At 47.9% G+C, this 24784-nt stretch overlaps 1 protein-coding gene across 3 annotated transcripts; it reads left to right on the forward strand.

The window, feature by feature from the left end:
* The first annotated feature begins 315 nt into the window (after positions 1–315).
* Positions 316–22913, forward strand: LOC140719408 (probable G-protein coupled receptor 146). Of its 3 annotated transcripts, none has more exons than XM_073034042.1 (3): positions 316–522; positions 19482–19711; positions 20808–22913. In XM_073034042.1, exon 3 carries the CDS (start codon positions 20902–20904, stop codon positions 21925–21927), a length of 1026 nt encoding a protein of 341 aa, XP_072890143.1. In that variant the 5' UTR covers positions 316–522; positions 19482–19711; positions 20808–20901; the 3' UTR covers positions 21928–22913. The 3 variants fall into 3 exon arrangements, with proteins under 3 accessions (XP_072890143.1, XP_072890142.1, XP_072890141.1); XM_073034041.1 differs by having other exon boundaries at positions 19577–19711; XM_073034040.1 differs by lacking the exon at positions 19482–19711.
* The last annotated feature ends 1871 nt before the right edge of the window (positions 22914–24784 follow it).

A 24784-nucleotide genomic window follows, 5' to 3' on the forward strand; every position in this document is an offset into this window, starting at 1 on the left:
CATGCTGATATGCGCAGGTTAAAAATAATTAGTGCATTGGCACTATGGGAGTGGTGCGGAAATGTCTCTCGTTCCCGGCCAGCAACTCGGCGAAGCAGAAACCTTTCAGCTGGTTGCGCTTCGTGCCGTCTTTGTCAGCGGATTCCGAGTGCGAACGCCACGCTCGCAGGATGCCGCACAGATTGTTCCCTCGTTTTAAGAGGCCGTTAATCTATCCTCCCCGTAAAAAAATGCCTCATGTGTCAGGGTGCCCCCCTTTGGAGAGGCGGGGAGCAGTGGGACGGGGGAGGAGGTGGGCGTCGGAGCGGGGGCAGCCAATGGCTGCGGTGTGCCGGCGAGGACACGGGCTGGGAATCTGTGTCAGAATTTATCAACGTCCCACAGAACTGTGCTTCCTCCTTGGGGACCTGGCTGGTTGGCAATTTAAAAGGGAGAGAGAGAGAGAGAGAAACACACACACACACACACAAAACAGCTGGGAGATGATCACAGGACGTCGCCGCAGGACCTGAAGCAGAAAAGGTACGGTGTATAACACAGTTTCCTCTTTTTCTATACAGTGCGTTGACAATAGGAACGGCAATTTTTGGAGCGTGCTCTAGATTTTACGCCCTTGCGTTTATCACAAAGAAAATTAGTGTCTACTAAAGGCTTTTAAGTGCGCATCAGAACCTTGTGAAAACAGAAACCCTTTGTGAGCGAGGACCGCAGGCTGCGATGCTCTCCGAGGTGGAATAGCTAAATCGACGCTTAATTAGCCTTGAAAGTAAAGTCGCTGCTTCCTCCTGGAAAAGGAGGGAGATTGTGAGAAATAGAGCGGAATCAGGCCATTCGGCCCGTTGATTCTGCTCCACCATTCATGGCTGATTTATTATCCCTCTCAACCCCATTCTCCTGCCTTCTCCCCGTAACCTTTGACGCCCTTACTAATCAAGAACCTATCAACCTCCGATTTAACTATACCCGGTGAATTGTCCTTCACAGCCGCCTGTGGCAACGAATTCCACAGATTCACCACCCTCTGGCTGAAGAAATTCCTCCTCATCCCTGTTCTAAAAGGACCTCCTTCTATTCTGAGGCTGTGCCCTCTGGCCCTACACTCCCTGGCGATTAGAAACCTCCTCTCCACTCTATCTAGACTTTTCAATATTCAATAGGGTTCAATGTGATTCTCCCTCATTCTTCTAAACTTCAGTGAGTACAGGTCCAGAGACATCAAACGCTCCCCACCCATTAACCCTTTTATTCCCAGGGTTGTTCTTGTGAACCTCCTTTGCACTCTCTCCAATGCCAGCACATACGTTCTTAGAGAAGGGGCCCAAAGCTGCTCACAGTACTCCGATGCCTCGTTAGTTTTAGACTAGATCTCTACCAACATACCTAAGATGCTGGTGGAACTCAGAACATCAGACAGCATCCATGGAGAGGAATAACCAGTCGATGTTTCGGGCTGATTTCCAAGAGGACCGCAACCTTGTCGTGGTTTGGAGGCTTGCACCCGGAGAGCTAATGTTGACTGAAGTTTTTCTTTTCCATAGATGCTGCCAGTTCTGCTGAGTTCCTCCAGCATTTTGTGTGTCTTTCAAGCTCTTGGCTTTATCCCTCTCCCGCTTGGCTTCTCCTAACATTTTGGATCTCCCCTCACCCCCTCCCACTTTCAAATCTCTTACTATCTTTTCTTTCAGTTGGTCCTGACAAAGGGTTTTGGCCCGAAACGTCGACTGTACTTCCTATAGATGCTGCCTGGCCTGCTGCATTCCACCAGCATTTTGTGTGTGTTGCTTGAATTTCCAGCATCTGCAAATTTTCTCTTGTTTGTGATTGGAGTCAGGGCCTTGTGCTTTAGCTCTTGGTAGGGTCACCCATGCCAAACAGGTTAAAAGGGTAGAGGACACCAGCCCTCCAGGTTTGGGGGGGGGGGTTTAGCTCAGGGCTAACAACCCTGACTGGTCAGAAATAATTGTTACGGAAACAGGAAGGAAGAAACTATCTACATCTGATTGTGACGGCATTCCTGAATCTCCACCTGGGACTTGCTTGACACACAGTGGCGAAAACCAAGAGGAAGCGCGTGATGAAGGAAGCCCTGAACACCGTCAGAGATGGAGGACGTTGGCGGAGCAGGTTCAATGGGCCGAATGGCCTAATTTTGCTCCTATGTCATGGTCTTATGGACATTGATTGCTGCCCTAAATGCCAGTAGTGTAACAGGCAGTAAATAGATAGTTTCAGGCTGGGACCGTTCATCAGAACATCAACTGTTAATTTCCATCCACAGACGCTGCCTGACCTGCTGATCATTTCCCAGATGCTCTGGATTTCCAGCATCTCTTGTGTTTAAGATTACGACTCTATCCCCTTGTCAACGGGGGACTGCAGAGGCAACGTGGGCTTGTTTCCTTGGATTTGTCCTGCTGCTGAGTGAAGTGGATGCTTGTACAGGATTAGTCTGGCAGCAAGCCAAGGACTTGTGTCTGACTGAACAGACACTCTCGCATTATGGGAGTCAGTCTGACAGGAGCCAAAGCTCGGTCTGCACTTCTCCAAAGATCGTCAGCTCGTGGTGGGTGGAGGGGCTTGTGAGTCCCCGAGATCCCGAGAGCGAAGGCGTCTGGAGCTTAGCTCCTGGTGGGGTCACCCATGGTGGTAAGGTCAAGGGGAGGTTCCAGACAGAGAGCGTTCCAATCTAGAGCTGGCAGAAGATGGCAGTGAAGGTGGCGGAAGGGTGCAACGGTGAAGGGTCCCTGGTCATCTTCCATTCCATGCCACCGGACCCTGACCCCAATCTGCCAAGGGAAGTGAGGTGCTACCCGTGCACTAGCCTCCCCACGTTACACAAAGTCACGCACAGCACGGACATTTCCCATTAAGGGACTTTTTGTTTGAGATACCAACCTTACAAGCCACGCCGCCCAGCAGTCCCCCAGATGTAATCCTAACCTAATCAATGACCAATTAACCCACCAACCGGTACGTCTTTGGACCGTGGGAGGAAACCAGAGCACCCGGAGGAAATCAACACGGTTACGGGGGGAATGTGCAGGCAGTGGCAGGGCAGGGATTGAACCCGGGTGTCTGGTCCTATAGAGCATTATGCTCACCTCTACGGATTCCACCCCAACATCCCAGATTAAGTCCTGTTGCAGTCAGCGATTGGCAAAGGGGGCAGGATTGTGAGGTCTGGCCCACATTATACTAGAGTGTATGGATCCCGGATCGACCTCCACGGTTGCTTGAAGGCCCACCAATACATAACCCCCTTAGGGGGACATCATACTCAACTCGAGTGATCGCACTACTACGAGCACTTAATGCGCAATGATTCTGCCTTTCCTCTGAGTTAGCTGGTGCTTTCAACTGTGCTGAATCAGAATCAGGTTTAATATCACCGGCATATGTCCTGAAATTGGTTGACTTTGCAGCAGCAGTTCAATGTAATGCATTGTAATAATCGAGAAAAGCTGTGAATTACAATAAACATCCGAGGGGTGATTGATAAGTTCGTGACCTAAGGTAGAAGGAGTTAGAAAACCTTAGCACATTTATTTTTCAACATAGTCCCCTCCTACGTTTGCACACTTAGTCCAGCGGTCGTGGAGCATACGGATCTTGGACCTCCAGAAAGTGTCCACAGCAGGGGGTGATTGATAAGTTTGTGGCCTAAGGTAGAAGGAGATGAGTTATACAGCTCTCGTTACATGCACGTGCAGTTCAACTCTTTGAGTGATTATGCAGAAAGTTTGAAGTTAATAACATCTCCTACCTTAGGCCACAAACTTACCAATCACCCCTGATGAGTTATTAGCTTCGAACTTTCTGCACGTGCATGTAACGAGAGCTGTATAACTCATCTCCTTCTACCTTAGGCCATGAACATATCAATCGCCCCTCATACATATAATAGTTAATTAATAGTAGTGAGGTGGTGTTCATGGGTTCAGTGTCCATTCAGAAATCTGATGGCAGAGGGGAAGAAGCTGTCTCTGAATCGTTGAGTGTGTGCCTTCAGGCTCCTGTACCTCCTCCCTGTAGCAATGAGAAGAGGGCACGTCCTGAGTGATGGGGGTCCTTAATGATGGATGTCACTTTTTAGAGGCACCATTCCTTGAAGAAATCTTGGACACTACGGAGGCTAGTGTCCATGATGGAGCTGACTGAGTTTATTACTCCCTGCAGCTTATTTCGATCCTGCGCAGTAGCCCACCCACCCCATACCAGACGGTGATGCAGCCATTTAGAATGCTCTCCACGGTACGTCTGTAGAAATTCACAAGACGTGGATGCTGCTGGTAACAGTGGTGTTTATTGACCATCTCCTGTTACCCCTGAGCTGATGAGATCGTCAAGAATCACCATATCAGTGGCTGGAGTCACTGGTCGGTCAGACGGAGAGGGAGGTCAGCTTTCCTTCATGAAGGATATTGATGAGCCAGATTGGCTTTTACAATAATCCATAGTTTAGTCATTTGGAATACTTTGAAAATCTGGATTTAAATGAAATAATTGAATTCACATTCCCAGCTAACTGAAAGTGGGTATAAAGGCATCATTGTGGGATTCAAGCTCATGCCTTTAGTTCAAAGTAAATTTATTATCAAAGTAAATGTATGTTGCCATATGCTACCCTGAGGCTCATTTCTCACAGGCATTTACAGGAAAATAAAGAAATAAAGTAGAACTTTTGAAAAACTATACATAAACAAAAACTGACAAACAACCAATGTGCAAATTAAGTCAATTTGTGGAAATAGTTAAAAATATAAATAATACAAAGAGCATGAGTTGTAGAGTCCTTGACAGTGAGCCTGGAGTTAGTTCAGATTTGTGATGAGTTCCAACATCCCAGCCTGCAATACGGACAGCAGTCCTACGCACTTCAGTCTCTGGAGGCTGTCCTTGGAGGAGTTGAGTCAATGTTTTCACTGACTCAGAGTCTGCAGTGAGCAAAAGGGTTTCCTTAACCCTTCCTCCCAAACTCAAATAAAACACAGAAATAGAAACTTGAAACACTTGCAAGTGTTTGCAGCAAGAATGTGCTTTTTCTGATATGATGTGAAGGGGTCGATGCCTTTGCTGGAGCAAGGGGGGGGGGGTTTGCTGCTGCTTGAGAATGGAAGGAGAGAAGGGGTGTTTGGGGTTCTAATTTATATATTTATCGAGATACGGCGCAGAATAGGACATTCCAGCCCTTTGAGCCATGCCAGCCAGCAATTCCCCGATTTAATCCTAGCCTAATCATGGAGCAATTTACAATGACCTATTAACCTACCAAATTGTACGTCTTTGGACTGAGAGAGGAAACTGGAGCACCCGAAGGAAACCCACCCAGTCACGGAGAGTACGGACAAACTCTTTACAGGCAGTGGCGGGAATTGAACCTGGGTTGCCAGTATTGTGAAGTGCTGTGCTAACCACTACGCTACCGCGCTGCCCGGTGTTTTCTATCGTTCACTCTTTGGGTTTTTTCCTACTGTTTCGTGGATGTCTGTGAAGAGTCAGAATTTTGGGTTGTGTACCGTATACATTTTCTGATATTAAATTGGACCATTCAGAGGGTCAAGAGCCAGTGCTATATCGCAGGAGGTATAGGAGCCTTATGACCCCTCAGCCATGAGGCTGCTGAACCAGCATGGATAACTTCACTCACCGCAACTCTCAACTGACTCCACAGCCTTTGGGCTCTCTTTCAAGGACTCGTTCTCAGTAGTACTTTTTATTTGCTCAATTTCTCCTCTTTTGCATGTTGTTTGTTTATCAGTATTTATTGATTGATATACAGTACAGAACAGGCTCTTCAAGCCACCCCCAACCAGCAGCCCTCCTATTTAATCCTAGCGTAATCACGGGACAATTTACAATGACCAATCAATCGATAGGTCTTTGGACTGTGGGAGGAAACCAGAGCACCCGGTCGTGGGAAGAACATACAAACTCCTTACAGGCAGCTGCAGGAATTGAACACTGGTCACCGGTACTGTAAAGCGTTGTGCTAGCCACTATGCTACCGTGCCACCCCAATAACTATATGTATAGCTTTTTGTAAATCTTTGTAATTCTTCATTTTACTGTAAATACATGCAAGAACATGAATCTCAATCTAGTATATGGTGAGATATGTCCTTTGATAATGTTTTACTTTGATTCCCTAGCAGTTTATGAGTAGAATTGTTAGATATCTATCCATTCACAGACTGTGAGGACAATAGTTCTGGAACATCTGGACACCAGGACCTAGATGGTCAGACTCCAGTTTGTGCTTAGAAATACAAAGGGCCAATTGCCAGTATCCATCCACCTGTCCATCTGTCTTCCATCCATCCATCCATCCATTCATCCATCCATCCATCCATCCATTCATCCATCCTTCCATCCATCCATCCATCCATCCATTCATCCATCCATCCATCCATCCATTCATCCATCCATTCATCTATCATCCATCCATTCATCTATCATCCATTCATCCATCCATCCTTCCATCCATCCATCCATTCATCCATCCATTCATCTATCATCCATCCATTCATCCATCCTTCCATCCATCCATTCATCCATCCATTCATCTATCATCCATCCATCCATTTATCTATCCATTCATCCATCCATCCTTCCATCCATTCATCCATCCATCCATCCATCTATCATCCACCCATCCTTCCATCCATCCATTCATCCACCCATCCATCTATCAACCATTCATCCATCCATCCATTTGTCCATCCATCCATCTATCAACCATTCATCCATCTATCCATCCACCCATCCATCTATCAACCATTCATCCATCCATCCATTCATCCATCCATTCATCTATCAACCATTCATCCATCTATCCATCCACCCATCCATCTATCAACCATTCATCCATCCATCCATTCATCCATCCATTCATCTATCAACCATTCATCCATCTATCCATCCACCCATCCATCTATCAACCATTCATCCATCCATCCATTCATCTATCAACCATCCATCCATCTATCCATCCACCCATCCATCTATCAACCATTCATCCATCCATCCATTCATCCATCCATTCATCTATCAACCATTCATCCATCCAAGTCATGCTGCCTAGCAATCCCCAACAACCCCGATTTAACCCTAACCTAATCATGGGACAATTTTCAATGACCAATGAATTTACCTGGTATATTTTTGGACTGTGAGAGGAAACCTGAGCCCTCGGAGAAAACCCACGCATTCCACGGGTAGGATACACAGAGGGCGCCGGAACTGAACTCTGAACTCTGATGCCTCAAGCTGTGATAGCATCGCACTAACCGCTATGTTACCCTGGTACCACTGTGTATGTGTTAGGTATCTACCACTGGTGCCCATGTCTGATGCACCTCCCATGGTTGAGAAGGCTGTGTTTTGTCCAGGAACTTAGCAGTTAGGTTGAAGAGTGCAACTCCCTTTATACCATCCTATCACACACCCCAGGGCAGGACAACACAGGTTCAATACAGAATATGGCAATCATATACACATTTCCAGGGCAGGGGCTGCATTGGTTAGATGCAGAGTGAAGCTCTCCCTGCACTGTCCCATCACACTCTCCCAGGGTAGGAACAGCATGGGTTAGATACAGCACACATTCACAGGGCTAATACTAATTTCGGTCAAGATGAGATGGTGAAATGTGGCTTGGGATTGCAACATTTGCTGGAATAGTGGACTGCTCCCTTTTTAAAACATTCTCCTCCCGCTCCTCCGGTGAGGTGGAGTCAGGAGACGAGACTCCTCGTGACCTCTGGTATTGCTCCTTCAGCCCAAAGGTAAGTTAACCCCAAGACAATGTTTCTATCTAATTCCCCATCTGGGTTATTCCATGGAACTCATTCCCAGATTTTAGGCCGAAGAGAACTTCGCCCATCCATACTCACATCATTCTATAGTAAAGAGCATCCTAACGAGCTGCATCACTGCTTGGTACAGAAACTGCACTGCAGCGGACAGGAAACCTCTGCAATAGGTACTCAAAATGCTTTTTGAGATAGTGATTTAGATGCATATCATATTTTTTTACTGAGTTAAGTATTGTATGTAATTAGTTTTGCTACAACAAGTGTATGGGACATTGGAAAAAAGTTGAATTTCCCCATGGGGATGAATAAAGTATCTATCTATCTATCTATCTAAAACTGCCCAACGCCTCACCGAGACCAGTCTCCCTGCCTTCGAGGACGTGGAAACAGAAAGGTGCTGGAAAAGGGCCAGTAACGTCATGAAGGGTCCCACTCACTCTGCTCATGGACTGTACATCCCACTCCCATCAGGGAGAATGCTACACAGTATCCACACCAGGACCACCAGAGTCAAATACTGATCAACACCTCCACCCACTAACTCCACCACTATTTTATTACTTCCTTTCAGTCACCTTATGTACAGCCTAGTGTCACTTTATGGACATACTTCAATCTATGTGTAGAAGCCATCTTAATCACTTACTGTCTGTTACACCACTGGCATTTAGGGCAGCAATGAAAGTCCTCCATCTCCGTCTGTTCATACTGTCGCACACAGATTCAGGGTTCTTCATTGCTGTTCCCATAACAATTTTTTTTTGATTGGTCAGAGTCATTAGCTCTGAGCCGAACCTTTAAACCTGGAGGACCTGTGGGCCACTCTTTAACCGGCCTCTACCCTTTGACCTGTTTGACATGGCTGACCCTGCCAAGAGCCAAAACACAAGGACCTGACTCCAGCCAACATCGCTCTCCAGGTCTTTGAGGCACTCAAGCCTCTGAACCCTACAGCAAGGTTGTGGCCCTCTTGGTATCCTCTAGTTAACTTATGTATTATTATGCGTTTTTCTTTATATTATTATTATGTTCTTTATCTTTTGTGTTTTTTTTCGTGCTGCATTGGATCCTGAGTAACAATTATTTTGTTCTGCTTTATGCTTGCATGCTGGAAATGATATTAAACAATCTTTAATCTTGAATCTTAATTCTTGGAATACAACCCTGAATATTACCTCATTAAATTTAATGCCATCATTCAGTTCCTTCCGTTTATCCTTACTCACAGCCTGTTACGCCGCTGATGTTTAGGGCAGCAGTGAAGGTCCTCCATCTCTGGTGGTGTTCAGGACTTCCTTCATATTGTCAGTAGCTTCCTCTCGGTCCTCACTACTGTTAGGCATGCAGCTCCCCAGTGGAGACTCAGGAAAGCCGTCGGACTCAGACGCAGAAGGATTCTTCATTGCTGTTTTCCAGACAGTTTTGTTTTAACAATAAGGGTTGTTAGCCCTGAGCCAAACCCCCGAACCTGGAAGACCACTCTACCCTTTGACCTGTCCGCATAGGTGACCTCCCATAAAGCCCTGACTCCAGCCAACACTGCTCTCTGGGTCATTGTAACACCCAAGCTTCCAAACCCTATGACAAGGTTAAGGTCTTTTGGAGGTTCTACTTGTTCCTTTGTCAATTATCCCCTGTAACCCTCCCTGTGATTCCCCCAAAACTCTCCCATTCTTATCTTTTCCTGCAACTTTCCTAAGGGATAGAACACAGAACAGTGGAACACTAGGAACAGGCCTGTCAGCCCACGAACCCTCTGCCTAAGTGGAACTGAATCTCCTCTGCCTGCACATGGTCCATATCCCTCCAATCTCTGAGTACTCACGTGTCTGTCTAAACACCACCATCGTGTCCGTCTCGGGCACCAGCCTTGCAGCACATTCCAGGCACTCACCACTCTCTGTGTAATGAATCTCCACCCGCACAGTTCCTTCAAACTTCCCCCCTTTCACCTTGGGATAAGGATTCTGACTGTCTAGCCTTCTGCCTCTCACAATATTAGAAACTTCTATCAGATCTTCCCTCTGCACACGCTGCTTCAAAGAAAGCATCCCAAAATCTCCAAGATGTGTCCAAAATCTCCTTCTATCCTCAAATTCAAGCAGCGTCCTTGTAGAGACGTCTCCACCAAAGGAGGTGTAGTGCACTGGCCGCCCTTGGGCAAAGCTGTAGCACCTGCTTAGCTCCCAATCGGGGTCATGTGAAGACGTGAGAGCAGGTGAGGGATGGCCGTAGGAGCAGCTGGTGTATATCACAAGTCCTGGTTATGCGACCACTGGCACCAGGCAGGTAAACTCTGAAGAGCATTGACAATGGCCGAGGTCACCCACCTTGTAAAGACACTGCCCAGAAGAAGGCAATGGCAAACCACTTCTGTAGAAAAATCTGCCAAGGACAATCTTGGTTATGGAAGGACCATGATCGCCCACATCGTACTTCATGGCACATAACAAATGAATGATCCTGTAAACCTCTTCGTTACTCTCTCCATAGCTGTGACGTCCTTCCTGTAATTGGGTGAACAGGAAGAGTGGTCTGAGCTAAAGGCTATTCTTTAGGGATGGTAAGACTGCAGATGTTGGATTCTGGACCAAGAAACAGTCTGCTGGGGAATCTCAGTGGGTCGAGCAGCATCGGTGGGTGGGAAAGGAACGTCAACATTTTGGGTTGAATCCATAGACCATAAAGTATAGGAACAGAATGAGGCCATTTGGCCCATTGAGTCTGCTCCAAACTTCGATCATGCCTGATTTATTTTCCCTCTCAACCCCAGTCTCCTGCCTTCATCCCATAACCTTTGACGCTATTACTAATCAAGAACCCTTAAACCTCCGCTTGATAGTAATTAATGATAATGGTAAGTACTTTATTGATCCTGAGTGGGACATTATTTAGTCACAGTGGCAACATTTCAAAACACACTGAGCAATAATAATAATAAATATAATGATAATATTATTAACTAATAAAGTACAGAATAATAACATACACAATAATAATTCACCAATGTGCAATAATAATGTATGAAATAATAAAACAGAGACTATTGTACTATGATGCATGTCCTCCTGTTGCACAGAGATAAAATGCTTATTACATTCTGTAGGGAAGATTTTCTGTAACGATCCTTGTGACAGTGGAGCTGACTGAGCCTGTTTGAAAGGGCGCACTGCTGTTTATTCAGTGGGTCATGGCGAGGATGTGCCAGATTGTCCATAATGGATAACAGTTCGTTTAGTGACCTCCTCTCCACTATAACTCAAAAGAGTCTGGGTTGCAGCCAAGGACGGAACCAGCCTTTATGATGAGTTTAATCAGTCTTTTTGCTTCACCAGCACCGATGCTGCTCCCTCCACTTAAAGTCACAAAGAAGACCATACTGGCTACAACGGACTGGTAAAAGATTTTAATTGGCCACTGTAAAACTTGTACGTTGCAAGTCAGTTGAGTACGTAGAACTCAGAACAGTACAGTACCTTACTTTGCTGTGCTGAACTATATAAGCCCACTCCACCACCAATCCAACACTCTTCCTTCTCAGCCCATAACCCTCCGACTTCCCTACATCCATATTCCTAAGAGTCTCTTAAATGTCCCTAACCAAACACCGACCACTCTCCGTGTCAATAAAAAAAAAACCTACCTCTGACATCTCCCCTAAATTTTCCATCACTCACCTTAAAACAGGGGTTCTCAACCTGGAGGTCCGTGGACCCCTTGTTTAATGGTATTGGTCCAGGGCGTACAAAAAGTTCGGGAACCCCCTGACTTCATAGGATGTCCACTAGTATTTGTTGTGTTCGTTATTGAGGGAGGATGCAGAGCACACCTGGACCACAGTGTATTCAACTGACAACCCTGCAGGTACAGTATGTGAACTCCTCCCATGTGGGAGGTAACTAACTGAGTGGCATAGGATTAACGTTGTTAGCTATCACTACGCTGATTGCCACCTCTGGAGAAAAGGGCGCTGGCTGTATACTCTATGCCTCTTTTCATTTTACACACCTCTATCAAGATGCCTGTCATCCTCCTTCACTCCAAAGAGAAAAGCCCCTGGCTTGCTCAACTTTCTGTGTGAAAGGGTGCTTGGTGGTCAGTGCAGACTCGATGGGCTGAAGGGCCTGTTTCTGTGCCTCATGGTTCAATAATTCCATGAGGATAGATGTGAGCTATATATAGTTGGCACGGCTCCTGCTCACCAAATGCATCGGAAGGAATTAGAAATCTTCCACTACATGCATGACCTGCCTTGTCCCTGTGCTGTGGAGCGCACGCAGTTTACACTGAAGAGCAGCTGGCTCTGAACACTAAGACAAGTCCTGAAATTAAACTGAAGACCAACTGGCTTGGAACACAAAGCAACGTCCTGATTACAGCACAGTACACGGCCCAGTACGTCAGCATTTGCAATCTACCTTGGTGAGACCCATCACGGACTGCTTCATCGAGCACCTCCACACCACCCACTACAAGCAGGACTTTCAAATGTCTTAATTCCCATTCCCATTCTCATTTCAACGGGTCAGTCCATGGCCTCCCCTTGTGCCAAGATGAGGCCACCCTCAGGGTGGAGGATCAACATCTTGTATTCCATCTGGGTAATCTCCAACCTTATGGCATGAATATTGATTTCTCCTTCCAGTAAACAAATTCCTCTCCTTCCCCTTTTCCCCACTCTGACCTTTAACTTCTCACCTGCGCATTACTTCCCACTGGATCTCCTCATCCTTCCCCTTCTCCGATTGTCCGCTCTCCTGTCCTATCAGATTCCTTCTTCTCCAGCCCTTGACCTTTCCCACCACCTGGCTTCACCTATCACTTTCCAGCCAGCCTCCTTCCCCTACCTTTTTATTCTGGCATCTTCCCCCTTCCTTCTCAGTCCTGTAGAAAGGTCTCGGCCCGAAACGTCGACCGTTTACTCTTTTCCACAGATGCTGCCTGACCTGCTGAGTTCCTCCAGCATTTTGCGTGTGTTGCTCTGGATTTCCAGCATCTGTAGAATTTCTCGTGTTAGCATTTGGAAAAACCTAGAAGCCCTTGTAGCAATGAAGAACCCATCTACTTCTGAATGCGATGGTTTTCTTGAATCTCTCCTGACAGTAGTGAAAACCGGGAGGAAGCTACTGACATGATGAAGGAAGCCCTGAACACCGCCAGAGATGGAGGACCCTCATTGCTGCCCTAAATGCCAATAGCGTAATGGGCAGTAGAGAGAGGAAGCTCTTGTATGTATACATACTGTAGCTATGTCAAGAAATTTGGATGTGGAGGCCAGATTACTGGGTGTATTTAAGGCAGAGATTGATAGGTTCCTAATTGGTAAGGGGGGAAATGTTCAGAATCGGGTTTTTGCGATCACTGACTTGTATGAGGTGAAATTTATTGGTTTGCAGCAGTATGCTGGAAATATATAAATCTCTAAATTCTGTAAAATAAGTAAATAGTGGAAAAATAAAGAAATAACAAGAGAGAGGTCATGGACTGTTCATAACTGTGGTGGAGGGGAAGAAGGTGTTACTGAACTTTTGAGTGTGCATTTTCAGGCTCCCTCATCTCTTTCCTCATAGTATTAACGAGAAGAGGGCATGTCCCGGACGGTGAGGGTCCATAGTGATCGAGGTCACCTACTTGAGGCATTGCATCTTGAAGATACCCTTTGATGGGGAGGGTCGTGTCAGTGATCGGGTTGGCTGAGTGTCTACAACCCTCTGCGGCCTCTTCTGACCCTGTGCATTAGAATTATGGGTGGGAAGGCGGGAGAACGGGGTTAAGAAAAATAATCAGCCATGCTGATCGGTGGAGCAGGCCCGATGGGCCAAATGGCCTAATTGTTCTCATATCTTATGGCCTTGTGATTTTGCCATCAGAACAAAACTGTAAGGACGCCCTGTAGGAACAGGCCCATTCAACCTATTCTGAGATCAGTCTAATCCTTCCCTCAAAGCCCTTAGCCCCAAGATGCAGTCCCGATGAAGGGTTTCTGCCCGAAATGTGGGCTGTTTATTCCCATCCTTAGATGCTGCCTGACTTGCTGAGCTCCTCCAGCACATTGTGTGTATTCCTTTCACATAACCCTCCATCTTTCTATCATCCATTGGCCTTGTTTAAGGGTTTCTTAACCACTCCTAACATATCTGCCTCCACCAGGGGGCGCCGCCATAGAGCTTTTACAGTTCGGGGTGTCGGAGTTTGGAGTTCAACTGCAACGCTATCTGTAGGAAGTTTGTATGTGCATCCTGTGATTGGGTGGGTTTATGGGGATGCTCCGGTCTCCTTCCACATCCCAAGGACTTATCAGTTAGTAGGTTAATTGGGTTTGTGATTAGGCAAGTGTTAAATAGGTGGGTTGCTGGGTGGCGAGGCATGTTAGGCCAGAAGGGCCTGTTCCGTGCTGTGTCTCGAAATACCATCACCCCTGGCAGGCTTTTCTAGGCATCCACCACTCTCCGTGTAAAAGAAACTTACCTCTGACATCCCCCCCACCCTCCAAAATTTCCTCCAGCTTAAAAATAATCATATCTTGTATTGACAATTGTCGCCCTGGATATCCACTTTCCAAAAGTTCCTCAACAGCCCTCAATTCCTTGTGTCCGCCTCAGGCCTCAGTCTGACACCTCGTCCAGTTCCGATCCTTTTTTACCGCACTGAGCACTGCACTGGATTCAGTCATCACAGCTCTGGAGTGGGTCCGTGAGACCGTCAGACAAGGGAGCAGAATTAGGCCATTCAGCCCATTGAGTCTGCTCTGCCATTTCCTCATGACTGATCACGGATCCTATTCTACCCCATACACCTGCCCTCTCACCATATCCCTTGATGCCCCGACCAATCAGGAAACTATCAACTCCCGCATTAAATATACCCACGGACTTGGCCTCACCGCAGTCGGTGCCAGAGCGTTCCAAAGATGCACCACTCTTTAGCTAAAAATATTCCTCCTTACTTCTGTCCTAAAAGGTCACCCCTCAACTTTAAGCCTGTGCCCTCTAGTTCTGGACACACCCACCAGAGGAAGCATCTTCTCCACATCCACCTTATCTAGTCCGTTCAGCATTTGGTAGATTTCAATGAGACCCCGTGCATTCTTCTAAATTCCAGTGAGTACAGCCCCAAATGCTCCTCATATGTTAACCCCGTCTTTCCCGGGAATCATCCTCGTGAACCTCCTCTGGACAATACATCCTTTCAGAGATAAGGGACACAAAACCATCGACAGTACTCCAACTGTGGCCTGACTAGTGTCTTATAAAGCTTCAGCATTATCTCCTTGTCTTTTAATTTCTATTCCCCTCGAAATAAATACCAACATTGCATTTGCCTTCTTTACTGCAGACTCAACCTGTAAATTAAATTTCTGGGAGTCTTGCATGAGGTTCCTTTGCAATTCTGATGTTTAAATTTCCTCCCCATTTAGATAATAGTCTGCATTATTGTTCCTTTTTTCAAAATGCATTATCATCCATCACCACCACAGAGTCGTGGGCGCTTGAACCTGCATCTTGTGTCGAGAGAGAAAGTGAGATCGCTCGCTGTGCGTGTACGTGGGTGGGTGTGTAGGAGGGAAAAATAGGGCCTGTTTTCCTGTTTCTTTTCCGTTCTGTTGCTTTCTGTTTTCTGTGTGGTTCTGCCGAGCACGGTGGGCACGCTACATTGGTGCCAGAATTTGTGGCAGCACCTGTTACCTACCCCCAGGACGTGGTTAGGTCGCTTTGGTTGCTGATGAAAAACGACATAGTTCACTGTACGTTTTAGCGTACATGCGAAATAAACCTGAATCTAAATTTGTCATAGGTGAGGAGTTTGGAGCATTTCTATATCCGTTGGGTTTCTCCGTTTGACAATGGGGCCTTGCTGAAAGCTCACGCCGGGACCATTCGATGGTTCTGGGTCTGTACTCACCGGAATTCAGAAGAATGAGGGGGTGACCTCATTGAAATCTTTTGAATGTTGAACGGCCTCGATAGAGAGGAGGTGGAGAGGATGTTTCCTGTGGTGGGGGAGTCTAAGACCAGAGGACACAGCCTCAGAATAGAGGGACGTCTATTTACAATGGAGATGGGGAGGAATTTCTTCAGCTGGATGATGGTGAATCTGTGGAATTCTTCGCCACAGGTGGCTGTGGAGGCCAAGTCTTTATGTTTATTTAAGGCAGAGGTTGACAGTTTCTTGATTGGTCAGGGCATGAATGTATAAGGAAAGAAGGCAGGAGATTGGGGCTGAGAGGGAAAATTGGATCAGCCATGATGAAATGGTGGAGCAGACTCGATGGGTCAAATGGCCTGATCCTGCTTCTATATTTTATGGTCTTATCACAACGCTGCCCCATCCTAGTTTAATAAACACGAGGGATTCTGCAAATGCTGGAAATCCGGAGTAACACACACAAATTGCTGGAGGAACTCAGCAGGTCGGGCAGCATCTATGGAGAGGGATAACGTTTCGGGCCGAGACCCTTCTTCAGCTGCCAGACCAGCTGAGTTCCTCCAGCATTTAGCGTGAGTTAGTGAACACAGAGATGTTCCGACTTGAGGAATAATCGGAGGTAATAAAGCAATCTATTGTGAGGCCCCTGACTCCACTGCGAAGCCAGACCTCTCGAGAGCTATTGTGAGGATGATCTTGGAACCCACTCGCCCGGCCGACGGATTGTTGTGCTTCTGGGGGCGGCTCAAGATGCGGCCCCGCTCCCTTTGTCTGAGCCCGTGTGAATGGGAGGACAGCCTTGGAGACCAGCAGTACCCTGGGATGTGAGAAGAAAATCAAAAGAAAGAGCTATTGAACGAGTCAAGGGACTCATAACAACATGCCCCTCTGCCAACAGGGAGAAAAAGCACTGACTGTTTTCTAGCTTTTCATTTTCTTTACAAGTACACTTCTGTGAAAATTTAATTCCGTCTTTTATTCCTTTGCCTCGTTGGATTCAGGCCTTTGGCAAGAGAAGAAGTGTGAAGTGGGACTAACGTTCAACTGTATGGGCCACTCACAGAATCATTATACCTGAAAGAGGCTGTTCGGCCCATTGAGGCTGCTCTAGCTCCTTGCAAGAACAGAGGAGATGAGCACGATATTGATTTATCTGTTTTTATTTACAGATACAGCGTGAATCAGGCCCTTCTGGCCCAACGACTCCCGATTTAATCCTAGCCTAATCACGGGCCAATTCACAATGACCAGTTAACCTATTAACTGAAACGTTTTTGGACTGTGGGAGGAAAGCAGAGCACCTGGAGGAAACCCACGTGCTTTACAGGAAGAACATACAAACTCCTCATAGACAGCGCTGGAATTGAATACCGAACTCCGGAACGTCCTGAGCTGCAATAACACCCCGCTAACTGTCGTGGCATCCTGGCCATTTTCATGCCAGAGGCGGTAGCGGTCTGGTACTTGGTGCTTGCAAGGGAGGTGGACAGAAACCTCTGCTCGTACTTGAGGGAATGCTGGAAGAACTGTGATCAGCTATGACAAATCACAAACAAGAGAAAATCTACAGATGCTGGAAATCTGAGCCATACACAGCTGATTAGGGGCCTCGGCCCGAAACATCGGCTCTATTTTCCTCTCCATAGATGCTACCCGGCCTACTGAGTTCCTCCAATATTTTGTGTGTGTTACTCTGGATTTCCAACATTCGCAGAATCTCCCATGTTTGTTAAACTGGAGGAACTCAGCAGGCCAGGTAGCATCTAGGAAAAGAGTACACATGATGTTTTGAGCCAAAACCCTTCGGCAGGACAGGTTGACTGTACTCTTTTCTGAAATGCTGCCTGGTCTGCTGAGTTCCTCCAGCATTTTGTGTGTATTGCGGAGCAAGATCGCCTGTTCTTGACTGGTGTGGACACAATAGACTGCCGGCTGTTTGTCAGTGTCAGAGTCTGTTCACGATTCAGTATTTCATCCACTCATTCTCTCTCCTTCCACCTTCCTCCAGGATCTATTCAATTCCTTTCTTGAAGCAACGATCCAGATTGCAATGACGTGGAGAGATTTTCCTCTTCTCTAACCTGCGCTCTCTTCACCAACCACTTGCCCATTCCCGGCCCATTCACCATGCCCCCTCTCTATTCACGTTGGTTCTTGTTGGTGTAGATTAATTGAGCCCCCCCTTGACATCGTCAAACATGGACACTCTTGTGTCATGAGCTCCAAGTCATGGATACAATTCATAAAATGTCGAAACGTTAGTATAACCAATCACCAACTTCAAAACTGAAAAGTCAGTCGCTCCCTTTCCAGCTCTTAGTGCCCCTTCCTTTTCCACAGAAACTTCTGAAACTGCCATTAATATTTGTCCTTTCCTGTCTGGACTAGAGGTGAGGGTCACTGCCAGCGACGTTTGCTCTCTCTTCGTTGCACTGAAGCTGGGGCTGTGGGCCTGCTCTGGGTTTCGTGTCTCTGGAAGCAAGTTCGTTCAGAATGCCGTTTCCTGGCTTTTATTGTTTGCACGATTGGCGTTTTTTTCTCTCTGTTCACTGGGTGTTTGTTGTCTTTTTTTTTAATGGGCTCTTTCAGGTCTCTTGTGGCTGCCCGTTAGGAGACGGATCTCAAGGTTGTACTTTGATCATAAATGTACTTTGAACTTTGAATCATTGACTCCGTCTACACCGAGTCATGGATTCAGAAAGTGCCACAGCCCATCTAGTCTGCACCGAGCTGTTATTCCCATCCATCTGGATTCACCTATCACCTTCGAGCTTGATTCCTCCCCCCCAACCCCACACCTTTTTATTCTGGTGTCTTCCCCTTTCCTTTCCAGTCCCGATGCTGTTGATGCCTTCCATAGATGCTGCCTGACCTGCTCAACTCCTCCAGCGTTTTGCGTGTGCTGTGTCGAACTGCTACTCTGCCTGGTCCCACTGACCTGCACCTGGACCGTAACTCTCTATACCCCACCTAACCATGTACTTATCCCAACTTCCCATGGGAAAGCAGCCCACGTACTGCAGTCACGGACACTCCCTCCCTGGAATTCCTCTCTTCTGCCCTCCCCATTGGGCAGAAGATTTAAAAGCTAGAAAGCATGAAACACCAGGCCGGAGGACAGCTCTCCTGTCAGATTCCTTCTTCATCGGCCTTTTGTCTCTTCCACCAATCACCTCCCAGATGGTATTCCTTCCCCTGCCCCCCACTTTCTAATTCTGGATTCATCCCCCCCCCCCCATTTCCAGTCCTGATGAAGGGCCTTGATCTAAAGGGGGGGCACGGTAGCGTAGCATAAGGCTTTACAGTACTCTTGACCTGGGTTCGATTCCCACGGCTGCCTGTAAGGAGCTTGTATGGTTGAACTTCCTCCGGGTGCTCCGGTTTCCTCCCACAGTCCAAAGACATGCTGATTAGTAGGTAAATTGGTCATCGTAAATTGTCCCGTGGTTAGGCTAGGGATAAACTGGGGGCTGCTGGGTGGCGTGGCTCTAAGAGCCGGATGGTCCTATTCCAATATCTCAATAAAATAAAATAAAACGTCGATAGTTTATTTCCCTCCAGGGATGCTGTCTGACTGTTGAGTTCCTCCAGCATTTTATTTGTCTCCTTCTACTTCACTATTATCAAACTCTTGAATAGACCTCTCGTAAGCCTGTGCCTAGCGTCACTTGATGGACAAATCTATGTATTTATATTTATTGTGTTCTTTACCTTACCGTGTTTTTTTTTGTGCTGCGTTAGGTCTGGAGTAGCAATTACTCCATTCTCCTTTGCACTCATGCACTGGAACTCCATGCAGGATGAGCTGCCACATTCTTTATAAAATTCACTTACAGGATGTGAGTGTCACTGGGAAGGCCGTACCTCATGCCACATTGCCCTCTGACTGAGTGGCTTTCCAGACTATTTACAAGAGGAGTTACAAGCCAACCACGTTGCAGTGGGTCTGCTTCACACGTAGGTCGGACTAGGTAAGGACCGGACCCTGGATAATATTAGTGAATGGATGGTGAGTTTCTGTGGTAACCCTGAAGTTTCACAGTAACCACAGGGCACTGATATAATCACCATCTAAAGTGAACCAACATGCTGGGATTGAACATGAACATCTCAAGGACACTAGCTGAGGTATCTAGATACCTCACAGGTTAATGGCTACCTTGCTATCCCATGCCTGGGTCACATCTGTAGTATACGGAGAACACGGTACAGAGCAGGAACACCGTGATGTTTGGTTGGCTTGAGTTGTTCCCTGATTTCGGCGATCCATTTTCAAATGATTCATCACCATATGAGGAGACATCATCAGTGAGCTGTTAATTGTGGTGTATCCTCCGAATGCTTGGCCTTTATATACTTATCAATCAGCTGATTGGCCACCATTATGGAAATCCAATTGTGGCGCAGGGAGGGGATCTTGTCATGATTGTTTGTGCAGCAAACTCTGTGGACATTGACTGGAATTTTGCCCGCATTGGCTTATAAATAGGATCGAGGCCTACACCTGTTTATCAGAAAACCGCACCTCTAGGAATTCTCCTGCATACCGCATGCTAGCTTGCACCATGACTTTCACTGATGCCCAGTTGAATTTGTGTCCCTCCAGACTAGGGAGGGCTGGTCATGTCACTTAAAAGTCAGGTGATGTTCATGGATCCTTGTGGATAGTTCTCCCCCAGTCCCCACATTAATGGACTCCATAGGTCTTTTCCAATAGCTTGGCTTGTTCTTCAGGTGTGTAGAGGACTCTCTTCATCGTTGCTGTTGGCTTATGTGTGACCAAAATTCGGAGGACACACCACAAGTGAAGTCTCCTCATACGTTGACAAAACGTTTGCGAATGGACCGCCAAGATTAGAAATGGAGCTTGCTTTGCAGATGTTTGGCCAAGCATTGTGGGCATGCTACGCTGGCGTTGGAATGTGTGGTGGCACTTGTTGGCTGCCCCTAGCACACCACTAGTCGTGTAGGTTGTTAACGTAAACACATACAGCGCACGTGATTAAATACATTTGAACCTTGAATCTTAAAACCACCTAGTTACATTTTTTTAAATCTTGCTTGCAGATTTCTGGACAAGATGGCTGACGGTTTCCACTCTTCCGTTTGATGAAGGTTCCAGTCTCGTCCCGCTGACGGCTCTGGCCCGGACCTCACTGCGATGTGGAGCTGCATTCAGGGGAACCTTGGACCTAACGGCACACTCTGTGGAGATGACCTCTGCCAGAACGTTGGCCTCCTCCTGTCCGTGGCCTCGACGGCCTACCTTCTGGTCTGCTTCCCCCTGGGCCTCATCTTCAACGTCCTTGTCCTGATCGTCAACCTTCGCCACAAGCTGTCCATCAACATGCCGGACGTCTACTTCACCAACATGGCACTGGCTGGCTTGATACTTAACCTGGTGGCCTTCCTGCAACTTCTCAGCCCCGACCACCTGCTGTGGCCGGTGTGGGCTTTCGGCCGGGAGGTCTGCATGGGCTCCTTCATCCTCTTCAACATGGCGGCTCTGGTGAGCATCTACTCGGCTACGTTGCTGAGTCTGGACTGCTTCATCGAGCAGGCCTTGCCCCACACCTACATGTCCAGCGTCTACAATACCAAGCATGTCTGCACCTTTGTCTGGGGGGGAGCAGCGCTGGCGAGCTTCTCCTCCCTCCTCTTCTACATTTGCAACAAGATCTCCGACCAGACCCACGACTGCTCGCGACTGCAGACCAAGGAACTGGGGGACGCCATCATGTTCTTCACCGGCTTTCTGGTCCCCGCCGTGGGCGTGAGCTGCGCACTTGGCCTCATCCTGCGGAAACGCCGGCCTCTGTGGCTGTCGGGGCCTCCCCGGCCGGAGCCCTCGGCCCAGAGGCTGCTGCTGGCCACGGTCCTGGTGCAGTTCGCCCTCTGGCTGCCCTACAACCTGGCGCTGCTGGTGAGCACTGCCCACTTCATCACGCGGGCTGAGGGCGGCGGCCGCTTCCTCAGCCGGCTTCACTTCCTGCGGGGTGCGTGCGAACTACTGGCCTACCTGAGCACGTGCGCCGTGCCTATCTTGTACAAGTACCTGCAGAAGACCTTCGACACCAGGCTCAAGCTGGTCATCCAGGACGTGCGGTGCGGGATAAAGGGAAGAGCAGGCACTCGGAGAAAAGGGCACCAGCAGTGCATCGTAACCGTCTCGGGGGCAGAAATCTGACGCCAATAAGCTTGCGTATGTCCCCAATCCAATGGGGTAGTGGGATAACTATCCTGATACCACCTTTCCAGGATACTACTGCCCGTGCTTCATCCATGTCCACACACCTAGGAAAACCACGCCTTTACTGTGCAAGACATCGCACCTCAAAATGAATGAAACCCTCCCCTGTTCCGTTAAGACTGTATTCCTTGAAGTTTAGAGGAGTGAGGGGTGACCTTATTCAGATCTATAAGGGGGCTGATAATTTTGCTAGTGTCACAAAAAAGACATAGTTACAAGACACTATTCGTGTTACGTGTGCGCAGAGCAAGAACGACGATGGAGTCGCATTACTAAATGTTTTTAACTGAGTTGTGTTGGTAATGACACACACGCGCGCCGAGCCCCACCGAGGCGATACGCACGTGCACTTTAAAGCCCGCGCGGTCAAAGAGAATGAGCCCAAACGATTCACCGCACTGCCAAAATGGCTGCCTTCCCACTTGCCACGTTCTTACAGTCGAGCTGATACCCGGCACAGTTCTTTTATATGAGAGCTGCACACAGATTTCTCTCTCAAGTGGGCACTGAATGTCTCTGCCTCAGAGGGTGGGGGATTCCAGAATATTGGATTTATTTAAGATAGAACAGTACCACACAGTGCAGGCCCTTTGGCCTACAATGCTGTGCTGCCCTTTTAACCTACCCCACCCATCCACCTAACTCTTCCCCCCCTATATAGCCCATAATCCCCATTTTTCTTTCATCCATGATGTCCCTAATGTATCAGCCTCCACATTTCAGGTGGAGATGGATAAACACCCGAAAGGTCACGGGGAACTCTCACAATCAGATCAGCCAGTAAGAGGCAGGTTGGGAGGGCCTGGTGTCTGCCTCCATTTTCAAGACTCAAGATTGTTTAATGTCATTTCCAGTACACAAGTGTAACTGAGAACGAGATCATTGTTACTCCGGATCTGATGCAGCACAAAATAAAAACACAATAATAAAAAAACATGGTCTATAGGCTCCTCTTGTGCCAAGATGAGGCCACCCTAAGGGTGGAGGAGCAACACCTTATATTCCTCCAACCTGGTGGCATGAATCTCCATTTTTTCCTTCAATCAGGTAAAAGAAGATTTTTCCCTCCCCCTCCCCTCTTCTATTTCCCACTCTGGTCTCTTATCTCTTCTCTCCTGCCTATCACTTCCCCTGGGTCCCCTCCTCCTTCCCTTTCTCCTATGGCCCACACTCTTGTCCATAAAGTGACGCTGGGCACAGGAGTGTCTGCACATAAGGTGACTGACAGGAAGTGATGAAGTACTAGTGGTTGGGGGATGAGATCTTAGGTTCTGACATGTGACTGTTATTTCTGGAAGAAACCATGGTGATTAATATGCGTCCAAGGCCTCCTCTACTACCACAATGAGGCCACACTCAGGCTGGAGGAGCAACACCTCACATTCCATCTGGGTAGCCTCCGACATCGATTGTTTTTGAACTTCTGCTGATTGCCCACCACCACCCCCTCCCCGCCACCTTCCCCATTCCCCAAGTCATGTTTCGTCGTCATTAGGTCACACCTGGAATTTCCAGCTGGCGGACGACTTCCCTCCACGCCGCTCTGACGCGTTGGGAGACCGTGTTTGTGGCAGGTTACGGCGGTGGTTTGCCTTTGCCTCCTGCCGGGTGAGTTTAAAGAGATCACCGCCTCTTGCAGGGGATGAGCAGGACGTCAAGTGCCTTGTCGTGCTCTTAGTGCCCCACAAAGGCATGCTGGACCTGCCTTCTTGACCGTTGGACCATTAATCGGTCTGCCCCGCTCAATCCGCCAGGGCCAGACCTCACACGCTGGGACAGGCAGATCCCCTACCTCACCGAGGGTCGAAGACCCGTCGGCCACCCTCACCCGGTTTGGCCCGTCTGCCGAGACGGTTCACCGGGGTGTGGCCGCTGCGCGTGGAGCCACAGGGGAGAGCTGAGCACCAGGTGGGGACCAAAGGTGGATGAGCTGCCCTGGAAAAGGGCACGGCAGGACCCCCAACAGAGGTGCTACCCCTCCCTAGACACCCCAGACATGTTTCAGGACTGGAAAAAAGATGTCAGACCAAGAAGGTGGGGGGAGGAGAGGGAGAAGTATGAGGTGAGAGGTGAAACTGGGAGAGGGGGAGGGGTGAAATAAAGAGCTGGGAAGTTGATTAGTGAAAGAGATAAAGGGCTGGAGAAGAGGGAATCTGATAGGAGAGGGTAGAAGACCATGGAAGAAAGGGAAGGGGAGGAGCACCAGAGGGAGGTGATGGGCAGGTGAGGAGAGAAGGTGAGAGAGGGAAAAAGGAATGCGGGAACGTCTTAACCAATCAGTTTTACAGAGTCATGTTAGCCACTGGGCAACTTGGCCAAATCTTGTATTGGGTTGGCTGGGTTTGGGAAGTGGCAGAAACTGTGCGGCAGGGAGATGGTATCACAATTTGTTTCCATCAGTTCAGGGGAGACACCTGTTGGGAAGGAGTAGGAGGGAAGATGTGTGGTTGGCAAGACTGAGGTGAGGGCACGGGGGGGGGGGGGGGGGGGGGTCACTTGTTGGCAAGCATGGGAACGTTTGGTGTGATTTTTGTAAGGTCCCAGAGACGGTGGAACGTGATCATGATGTGCCACAGATACTCGTTGGAACACAGGAAGCTGTTTAGGCAATTATTGGGTAGACCTGGGGTACCTAGTTTGCAGGATATTCTGGCACCTGAGATAGGGATGGTTAAGTCGTGTAGGGCCCTGGTGAACTTTTTAATTAAAACAGGTTTGGGAGGTAGGATCTGATCCCCATCATGGCTCCTGTCATATGCCATTACAATAAGGCACCTTCCTGATAGGTGTGAGT

This window comes from Hemitrygon akajei, chromosome 31 (genome assembly GCF_048418815.1).
Source record: "Hemitrygon akajei chromosome 31, sHemAka1.3, whole genome shotgun sequence".
In the NCBI taxonomy this organism is placed as follows: domain Eukaryota; kingdom Metazoa; phylum Chordata; class Chondrichthyes; order Myliobatiformes; family Dasyatidae; genus Hemitrygon; species Hemitrygon akajei.

Bases quoted from the DNA above. Each gene is read 5' to 3' on its own strand.
- LOC140719408 (XM_073034042.1), top strand. From the start codon at position 20,902: ATGTGGAGCTGCATTCAGGGGAACCTTGGACCTAACGGCACACTCTGT.